The sequence below is a fragment of the Phyllostomus discolor genome, chromosome 13, assembly GCF_004126475.2.
Source record: "Phyllostomus discolor isolate MPI-MPIP mPhyDis1 chromosome 13, mPhyDis1.pri.v3, whole genome shotgun sequence".
Classification (NCBI taxonomy): Eukaryota; Metazoa; Chordata; class Mammalia; order Chiroptera; family Phyllostomidae; genus Phyllostomus; species Phyllostomus discolor.
Window position 1 is genome coordinate 8,590,893 of NC_040915.2, and position 10,206 is coordinate 8,601,098.

General features: G+C 40.5%; 1 protein-coding gene across 2 annotated transcripts; it reads left to right on the forward strand.

Moving 5' to 3' along the window:
- Positions 1–2,330: 2,330 nt before the first annotated feature.
- C13H5orf24 (chromosome 13 C5orf24 homolog) lies at positions 2,331–8,512 on the forward strand. Of its 2 annotated transcripts, XM_036013775.1 has the most exons (3): positions 2,580–2,666; positions 3,141–3,353; positions 7,646–8,512. In XM_036013775.1, exon 3 carries the CDS (start codon positions 7,649–7,651, stop codon positions 8,213–8,215), a length of 567 nt encoding a protein of 188 aa, XP_035869668.1. In that variant the 5' UTR covers positions 2,580–2,666; positions 3,141–3,353; positions 7,646–7,648; the 3' UTR covers positions 8,216–8,512. The 2 variants fall into 2 exon arrangements, with proteins under 2 accessions (XP_035869667.1, XP_035869668.1); XM_036013774.1 differs by lacking the exon at positions 3,141–3,353 and having other exon boundaries at positions 2,331–2,666.
- Positions 8,513–10,206: the final 1,694 nt, after the last annotated feature.

Genomic DNA, 10,206 nt, shown 5'->3' on the forward strand with positions numbered 1-10,206 from the left:
GCACATATACAATGACCGTTTATTACTCAGAAATCTTACTAACTGGTGATTTGTCTTTATGGCTTGGCCTGCCCTGGGCCAGGCTGAAGCTATTGGAGAAGGGAAAAAAAGTTTGAGTCCAAATTGTATTACAAGGGTGTATATTATTTTTGTTTAAAGATCTTATTATTTTTAGAGAGGGGGGAAGGGAGGGAGAAAAGAGGGAGAGAAACCTTGATGTCTGACAGCAACATCGATTGGCTGTCTCCTGCACAAGCTTCAGACAGGACGGGGCCTGCATCCCAGGCATGTGCTCTGACTGGGAACCCAACTGGTGACCTTTCGCTTCGAGGGATAAAGCTCAACCACCTGAGTCACGCTGGTCAAGGCAAGTGTGCATGCTTTTGAAGAAGAAATGGGAGGTAAGTCACATAATGTGAGATTGAAAAGTGTGCTCTTGTTGCAACTGAAGTGATGATAAATGGCTATGCTCACGAAAAAACCTCTACTTCCAGAACTAGGGGCACGTTGTATCCGTATTGTGTGCCTCATTAAGACCAACCTGATGATTAAAATTAAAAAAAAAAAAAAGACCAACCTGAGACAATTATCAGAAAACACCAGATCACTTTTAACGCTATACTGATTGAGTTTTCATCTACCTCACCAAATGTAAACCTCTTGAGGTCAGGGACCATGTCTATCCTGTATTCCTAGTATATGTTTTGAACCTTAGTTCTTTTTTATCTGAAATGGCATTATGTGGTTCCTTGCATTGAATAAATACCTGTTGCATTGAATTGATTAATCACTTATCCACAGTGATACAGCTAGGAAGTGGTAGACCTAGAATTTAAAATCACAGCTATACTCACCTAGTAGCTCATTTAATTGCACAGCCCTCTTCAAGGAGGGCATTATCTTCATAGCAGTCATTTGTCCAAGGTACCAAAGGAGTCAAATGGCAAAATGGCATTCAAACCCTGGAATATCTGACCTCCCTGTTACTTTGGCTTCTTCTCCACTGGGCTTGTAAATCATTTGACCTTGTTAATACAAAAGTTTCTGTTACATGGTTTTATATACAAATGCTATTTCAGATAAAAGTTAAGAGTTATGGATCTGGAATAGTGATGTGGTATGGGAAACAACAATGCACTCTCAAATTCCATTTAAAAAAGAAGCCATGCTTAGAACATTTTAAAGAAGTTTGTTGAAAGGATATTTAATATGCCCTAAACTAATGTGTACACATTTTAGCTGTTTTACATATGGGTATTTTCATTTTATATGTAAGTAATACTAGTATGACCAGTCTTGTTTTCTGGTATTTCATAGTAGTTAGAATGATTTAAAATCAAGTTATGGAACGCTGCCTGCCAGAAAATGAATGGGCCTGCCTGTTTTATGTACTGAATTTGATTTGGCTCCTGGCTTGTGTGTTCATCCAGAAAAGTTGCTCCTCCTTTCTTTCCGACTGACAGTAGAACTTGGCCAAGGAACTTGCTCTGCGGTCATATTTGAGCTTGGTGCTGAGAATCATCTCCTCAAACACTGATTGGGCAAAAAGGACAGGCTCCCACCTCTAGCCTCTTTGCACTTCTAATCAAATGTCTTCCTCTCAGCAGCCTTCCTAATTCTAGATACTGGCCTCTCTGACATAATCAAATTCATGGAAGGAAGAACTGGGGAAACTAACCCCTTCTGCTAAGTGATTTATATGGGGTGACTGATATGCCAGAGATCTCAACATACGTAACTATGTAAAAGGATGGGCGAGTTTGTAAGCAAACTACTTTTTGTCTCATCCTTTGATGATGAAATGAAGAATATGGCAATTCTGAGGAGGTCATGGGTGTAAAAACTTTATAGGGTGTCCCACAAGACCAGGCATTTCATTGTCACATAATCTTAGACCCCAGGGATCCAAACACCACCTATTATTTGGTACTTCTATTTTGTTTGCAGGTGGACGTCTCACTCTACCCACACATAAGCAGCTACAGGGCAGAGGCCGAGTCTTGAATATGCTTGGAGCAGCGCCTAGCAATAAGAAAATAAATCTGTGCCAACAGCACTCAAAAGCCAGAAAGACTGCTGGATTCAAATCTTGACTACACTATTTACTAATCCTGTAATCTGAGGAATGGGTCAGTAGTAGTTTAGCATCACAGAATTAGGGTGAAACAACTCACTGAAGTTGTTTCCCTTTTGCTGGGTTCCTCCAACCCGGCTGCAGCTCCTGTCTGCCAGACCCTGAGACGCTAGAGCCTAAGCCCCGCCTCCTGCCTGTCCCCGCGACGCGCAAGCGCATCCTGGCTTCCCGGTTACTTCCCCCAAGCTCTTCCCCTGAGCTTGCGTGCTGGTAGTCGGCGGGAGATTGGATCTCGCGATGTGCGTGCGCGTGCGTGGTCCACGCGAGCTCGCGCACGCCCCACCCCGCCCCCTCTCAGTAAGGGGCTGTATTGGCCTCTTTGGCGTCCGGGCAGGACCCTGAACTGTGGCCTCAGCCGGAGTCTGGAGCCATCCTCCACGGCGCCGCCACCGCCCTAACTGCCTGCTACTCTGCCTTGGGCTCTTCCTGCAGTGCAGAGGCGGCGGGCTTGGAAGGGAGTAGTGCAACGTGAGGTTCGCGGCCGATGGGCAGCCCTTGGGCGCGCTGAGGGGCCGGGCTACCAGCGGCTGAGGTAGGTGGACGTGCGGGGAGTTGTCAGCTCGGCTGGGAGTAGAGTCGGGGCCGCGGGCGCGGGCTCTCGAGTAGGAGTCTAGGCGGTGGCGAGAACGGGGCCCTGCCAGCTGGTGAGGCGAGGTCTCGGACCCGCGCCTGAGGAGGAGCTCTGGCCTAGCCCGGAGAGAGAGGAGGGGCCCTGGCCGTAGCCTCCCCTTCCCTGGGCTTGGAGCCATTAATGGGGGGAAATTCCTTTGCTGCGGGCGGGAAGGGTCATCCTTTTTTCTCTCAGAGGTCGAAATCAGCAGCCCTCTTCGACTGGGACGTCGCGATGGAGTGGCCTGTGGACTTCTGCAGCTTGCACAACTCTGAGTGCTCACTCGGCGGGCGGGAGGTTTCGATTATGGAGGGCGCACAGCCCTTTCTCTCTTTCAGCGTGGGCGTGTATGGTCTGCAAAGTTGTTATTGCTAATACAGTAATAATCACTTTCAGGCACAACAGGTACTACGTTTCCAAAGGCCTGCTGTCAGCTAAGGATTCTGGCAGCGGCGAAACTGCGCCGTGGGGCACAATTAAGGAGTGGAAAGAAGACAAAGGAGGCCGTTATACGCTCTGCCCTAGTGTCAAAACTTTCCGTGGTGGGCAGGACGCGGAGCTATTGGCATTTGTTTGGTCTTTGCTGCGTGGACTTTCTGGGTGATTGAGGTGGGTGAGTCACAAATGGACTTTGATTTAGAGGTTTAAATTCGTGTATGATCCTGTACAATTGTACAAAGCCAAATGATCTGAAATAAATCTCTGAGAATTATGTGACGTTGGATCTTTGGAAGAGGGCAGAACTTGGAATTCTCAAAAGGAAGGTTTTCTCCGAGTTTAGAAAGCCTCATGAATGTTTTGAAAGTTACTAAAAATATAGTTCTTCACGTTAGCAGTACTGACCGCCACCCCTCAAGCGGAGGGAAAGAAGTTATTTCATAAAGAACAGCTCACGGGAAGACTTTAGGGGCTACACACACCATCAGAACAACTCCAGGGATGGCAAAATTTAGTGTATGCTTTAACAATTCTAACTTAGTCATAGTTAAAATATGTGGACGCTTAGTTGGCTCCCTTATATTCAGTGAACTATTTTAATAGATAATTAACTGTTGGTAGTCCACACACAGTGTATTCTGTAATGCTTGTCTTTCATTAAGTCCAAACTTTCTAGAAAAGTGGTATTAATTCCGACGTATGAAATGTGCTCTGGGCACTTTCAGTAAACTCTGTATGTAGTGTGGGAAGAGTCCTTCAAGAAAGAACAGTGAGCTGGCAAGCCCTGAAGTGGGAGTAGGGAAGGATTGTTAAGTGTAGGATTAATGCCTGTATATACAAATACGGCGTACTTACACTTCCCATGTAAATAGTTTACACACACAAGGATCTAATGGTGCAATCTTAACAGGTCAAAATCTGAAAGTAGAAAAAGATTGGCTTTAGCTCTGTTTCCTTTTTGAGATAACTGTTTACATGGGTAACTGTTAAAATAAATTTCTGGCCCAGTTTGTTCCGTAGTTATGGAATAAGCAAAATACTGTACTGCTTTCTTGGCAGTAGCGGGGAAGGAAAATACAGAACATATAGAAAACTGCCCTTGGAAATGTACTTTAAGTCCGTGTGTCATTGTCTTTTTGTTGGAATAAACAGCTTTGCTCCTAGTTTCTGTATTAGTGCTTAGAATATTGTTTTTCACGGGGTTGGTCCTCAGTAAATGCGAGCTTTGTCAGAGGTAAATTAACATAATACAAACCAAATGCATACATTTCTGGAAAAGGCTAAAGGAATTGGGGAAGGGTACTTTTTTTTTAATTGAACGACTACTTTATTTTTTTAATTGGGAAAGTTTTTTTTAAAAGATTTTATTTATTTATTTTTAGAGAGAAGGGAAGAGAGGGAGAGAAACCTCAAACTGTTGCCTCTCCCAGGCCTCGGGGAGAAGGGGGTAGAGTTTGCAACCCAGGCCTGTTCCCAGACCCAGAATCCAGCCCGAGGCCTTTTACTTTGCAGGAAGACACCCAACCACCTGAGCCACACCAGTCAGGACAGGACTACTTTTTCAGTGTTGTTGTTGTTGTTGTTGTTTTCCCAGTGTTGGTTGGTTTCTGAATAAAGGACGTCTAACAGCATCTTGACTCTAAAAGCCTGGTGTTCATGTGGGAGCATTTGAGATCTTGCTTTCCAGCTTATGTCATCAGTTTGGCTCAAATAGATTCTCATAAGAGTTTTCAAATAAAATAAAATTCTAACATAAATGTTAAGTTGAGATTCTATATATCCTGAATGCTAATAGATTGTAAATGTTCTGATATATTAAGACAAAATGAAGTTTAAGTAGGGTCCAGAGGAAAGATACTGGTAAGTGAGTGATAGGAACTTAAAAGGCATGAACTATAAAACAGTGAAACAGATTGTAGGGGGAAAAATTTTCTCCCTTTACTGGCAGTGCTTCCTGTGGAAGAGAATTTGGACCTTTCTGCCTCTTCACTAGAGCTTTCCAGAAGGGTGGTTTCTGAATAATAAAATTGAAAAAGGGGTCACCTTTTCTCCTACAATATTCTGCTCAAAAGTCTGAGTATGTTTTTCTTTGTATTTGTGATTGATCTTGATTCCATCTTTATTGGAAATAAACTAGTGTTTTGATTCCTATCGAATGCCTGTGCATATTCTTCAATTAGCTTATAATGTGGAGGGAAGAAGATTGTGGGTGGTCCCTGCACAAATCCCAATATTGGCTTTTCTTCAGTTTGGAAAGCAAAGCTGTTTCACTTTATAGATCTTATCAACAGAAAGGTTTTGTGAATGTGTGAATAGGTAGGGGCTAAAGAAGTAGATAAAAACTTAAACAGGAGTATTTTAAATTAACTCCTGTATTTTCATTTTAGTATAGCTGAGGGATTCTCATTGTAGGGGGTGGATTTTGTCCCGCAAGGAATATTTGGCAATGTATGGGGAAATTGTTGGTTGTTAGAAATTGGGAGGAGAAAGAAGAGGGTGTAGTTACTAACATCTGTGCATGGAAGCCAGGGATGCTGCTAGTATCTTACAATGCACAGGGCAACCCTCCACAATGAGGAATTACCTGACCCAAATAACAGTGCTACTGTTGAGAAACCCTGGTATAGTTTTACACTATACTGATATTGTTGGTTCTGAAGGCAGGTGATCTTGATTCGTATTTGGCTTTACCATTTCCTAATGTGTGACTCTGGGAAGTTGCTGAAGTCTGCAGTCTGCCTCAGTTTCTGTAAAACAGAGTTAGTAATTGTGTGTTCCTCATAAGAGTTGTGGTGATGATTAAATCAGGTAATGTTCAAAGTGTAATCCTATTACCTGACACGTAGAAAATGCTCAAAAACTGTTAACTTTCAGCTAATGTTAATACATTTTGAATACATCTTGATGATCTCTCCTTATTTCTCATCTGAAATTAGAATTTGAGCTAGTGATAATTAGTAATCTAGTTCTCACTGTATCCCTGGGGAATGAGTGAAGAATTACTCCTTTATATTTGTGTTTAGCTCATTATTATTCTGAAGTCTATAAGGCTTCTGTCATAAACAAGTGGTTTCTCATTGTCATTGTTTTTCCTTGATAGTTAAGACTTTAGGCCAGCTGGCTAACAGCTCTGTATCTGATGATTTTCAGCAAATACTCAGTAGTTTAACAGAATTCAATTATGTGACTTGATCCCCATTTCCTTTGGCCTTTATACATTGAAATAAATTTACAGAAGTTTTGACTCACATTAATTATCTGGGTTTTTTTTTTTTTGCCTCTGGGAGGTAACTACTTTTGTGAGGTTTTGGTGCAGTTTTGCATGTAGTAAGGGTATAAGGAAATACCTAACAACTTGGGGCTAGGCCTTCATGTACATTTGAGACTCTTTTTCTAAATCTGAATTGGAACCCATATATTTATCTTTTTTGTAAACTCTTCATTTTCTGTGTGTTTTAATGATATGGCTGTCAGGCCTGGCTTGTTACAGTGGTGGTGGTAATACTGCCTTTATAAAGAGAAAACAAATCACAGGGTTGCCCTCACAGACAAAACAGAGACTTTGGACTATGTGTCACGGGGCTCTTGTGAGGGAAACATATCCATATCCTATTTGTGATCAAGGGAGAAAGCAGTGTTGTACATTCAGCTTTTTGTCTTAATAACCATACCTTCAAAATAAAAAGTATTTGGTTATGGTTTTTACCCATATTTTTATAATATAAGTCTCAATTGTTTGTGTAAGTGTTCATTCATTTTAGCTAATGGAAACCTTTGTTACCCTTTATATTGGTACTGCCTTCAGTTTGAATAGAGTAGTTTGAAGGGAGTCCAGACATTAGGCCAAGAGATTGTATTCCTTGTTTGGTACATTCCATCTTTTGTAAAGTGTAACATACACTCAGGATTCTGTATAAATAATAAATTGCAGTAATGATGAGTAAGTTGTGGAAACTGGCCAGATCAGAAGTGTACATGTGAGAAATACAATAAAAGGCCAAAGACAGACATTCTAAGAACGTTAGGCAAACTGAAAGAAAGAATCATGTTAATAAGAGTTCTTGTCTTTACTGTTATCCTTTTGGGGTTTAGTGGTCTAAAAGAAAAGAGGATATAGACTATATAGGAATATAGGATATATTCCTACAGAATATAACAGATTTATTTTCTACCCATGCACATTTTAATTTCCTAAGCAGAGAATATTATAGCTACTATATCAGTATTATCGTTGAGTTTGTATGACGTTTGTCTCTACCTGTGATTAAACTGAGAAAAACAAGTATCTTTGAATCTGCTGATGTGTGTTTGTTTATAAGTGGTCTGGAGTCCTGCCTGTTCAGCCTAATTTTAGGTAGCCTGCATAGTTGTTGGAAGACAGACTGTTTTCCTACTGAATGCTGTCATACAGATACATATTTATATATGTGTGTTTATGCATATTTGTATTTTATTTTTGGTAGAAGATGATGCATCCCGTCGCCAGCAGTAATCCGGCTTTCTGTGGGCCCGGCAAGCCTTCTTGCCTCAGTGAAGATGCCATGAGAGCTGCCGATCAGTTTGACATATACTCCTCCCAGCAAAGCAAATACAGCCACACAGTCAGCCACAAACCAATGGCTTGTCAGAGGCCAGACCCATTAAATGAAACACACTTGCAGACTACAAGTGGCAGAAGCATAGAGATAAAAGATGAACTAAAGAAAAAGAAAAATCTCAATCGGTCTGGTAAGCGTGGCCGGCCTTCTGGAACTACCAAATCAGCAGGATACCGGACCAGCACAGGCAGACCCCTGGGAACCACCAAAGCAGCTGGATTTAAGACAAGTCCAGGCAGACCTTTGGGTACAACCAAAGCTGCGGGATACAAAGTCAGCCCAGGGAGACCTCCAGGTAGCATCAAAGCCCTGTCCCGTCTCGCCGATCTTAGTTATGGCTGTGGCACTGCTGCTTTTCCTTACCCTATGATGCATGGCAGAGCAGTGCACGGGGTGGAGGAAAACAGCAGCGACGTCAAGCCGCCCAATGAGTGAAGGAGGCAGGAAAGGAGGGCCAGGTTTAAAGGGAGAGTGTGAATAATCCCAAAGCTTCTTGGTTTTATTTTGACATACATGATTTTTTGGCCTGGACTTTCCACATTTGTTTTCTTGTTTGTTTGAGTGGTTTTCTCCCCTACCCTGCTTTTGCTCAAAAACCGCCATATGCTGACCGACGCACTCAGGGCATGAGCAGTGGCTTTGAATTTGTACATAGGTTCAAGTGTAACACCTAACTAAATCATTTTTGCTTTTTCTTTAGAGTATGGTTATATCTCATATTTCATTACTACTTTTGGACTATTCTAAATAGATGCTTCATGTGCTAAACAACTGAAACCATTATATCTATTAGTTTGTGAAGTAAGCCTACAATATACTAAAGGTAATATCTAAGGTATTTTTAGTTGATGGAACAAAACAAACTAATGATTCAGGATTGGTTGAAGTATGGCTGTGAAATTTTGTTCACAGTCCAGCGCTCAGTCCACTGAACCACAGCAGTGTGGCTGTGAAATTTTGTAACAGGTATTTTCATGAGACAAGACACAGATATTTGTATGCTTTGGCATTTACATAGACTTTAGATGTTAAAATTTTTATTTTTAATGTTCTAGGTTTACGCAGCTTCTTATTTATTGATCTAAATGGCATTAGTTGATTTAACCATTGTTCCAAAAGGAATTATCTAGTGTTTGCTTTTCAGCAATGATAGGTTGTATATTTTTTAATTGCCTAAGATCATATATACTGAACACTACAAAACAATTCATATTTACAAAAAAAATAAGCTTTTTAATAAAAACTGCACATTACATTATTGGTGAAATACGATGCATTCTGAGACTAGCATATGTAATATAATAGAAAAAGAAACATTCTTAAGGTTTGCATGGAGCTATATTCACTACATTTTGTTTTTCATATACTTAGTTTCTAAACATGCTTAAAACATTTATTATTATTACTCATATATTCAGAATGTTTTTAGTTTTTTTCTGAGAAATCATCCCGTTGCATTAGCACTTACTATGGTTTCAGGTTTGGACACGAACTGAATGGAAGGCTGTAAAACTGATACAAACAACAAGCAGTTTTCTGACTGTCAGAACACAAATATTAAGAAATATAGGAATCAACCTATGCATGAAACATGTAAAAAATAATGTTGGTTAGTTTTATTAAAAATCTAATTGTGGCTCCCTTCACCCCTCCACCCCAAATTTTTTTCCAACAGTGTTTGCTCTAGAAGCAAGGTAGTTAGAAAAGAAAAAAAATATCAGGTAGATATGTATAGTAAGGACAGGAGGAAATTTCTCTTGCCCTCTTTCTGAAAGTAATATTCTTTATTATCAATACACATTTTATTTATTCTGTTTGTTCTAAATAAACTATTACAAATTTTGGATTTGAAAAAAATTCCACTGAACTTCAAAGTTACAATGTACATATTTGCAATTTAAAATGCTTCTGAGATTATAAAGTAGATTTGCAGGACCCCAAAACTTTTAAAATAATTAAAAGTTTAAAAAGGCGCATATTGTGTTGTTTGGGCTTGCTCTCAGTTAGTGCAGACTCTGATTGCAAATGGATGTCATGTTTCATACCTTTTTTGTCAGGAAAAAAGCAGCAAGCCTTCAGGTGTTCCAGGGATGCCTGACACAATGAGCAGGACATTTGTGCTGCTCTTTACAGTAAGAGGTGTTGCGTTGTATGTGGGAACTGTATGTGCACTGGCATCTGAGACAGTGACCTCAGCAGTTTTAACTTTGCACAAACCATAGAGAACAATGTTGGGTGACTGCAATCAGTTGCTACATTCTGGCAGCTAAATTGCTACATGAGTTTCTTCTTGCAGAAGCTTAAAATATAAAATTTTAATAATTTACTCAAAGCAGTATAACTTCTGACACACACAAATGCTTACATCTTTATTCATATGTTTTATCCACTTTTATGATGTCAGTTAGCCATTTTTCAAGGTGATG

Excerpts from the sequence above, each read along its gene's own strand:
- C13H5orf24 (XM_036013774.1), top strand. The coding sequence starts at position 7,649 with ATGATGCATCCCGTCGCCAGCAGTAATCCGGCTTTCTGTGGGCCCGGC.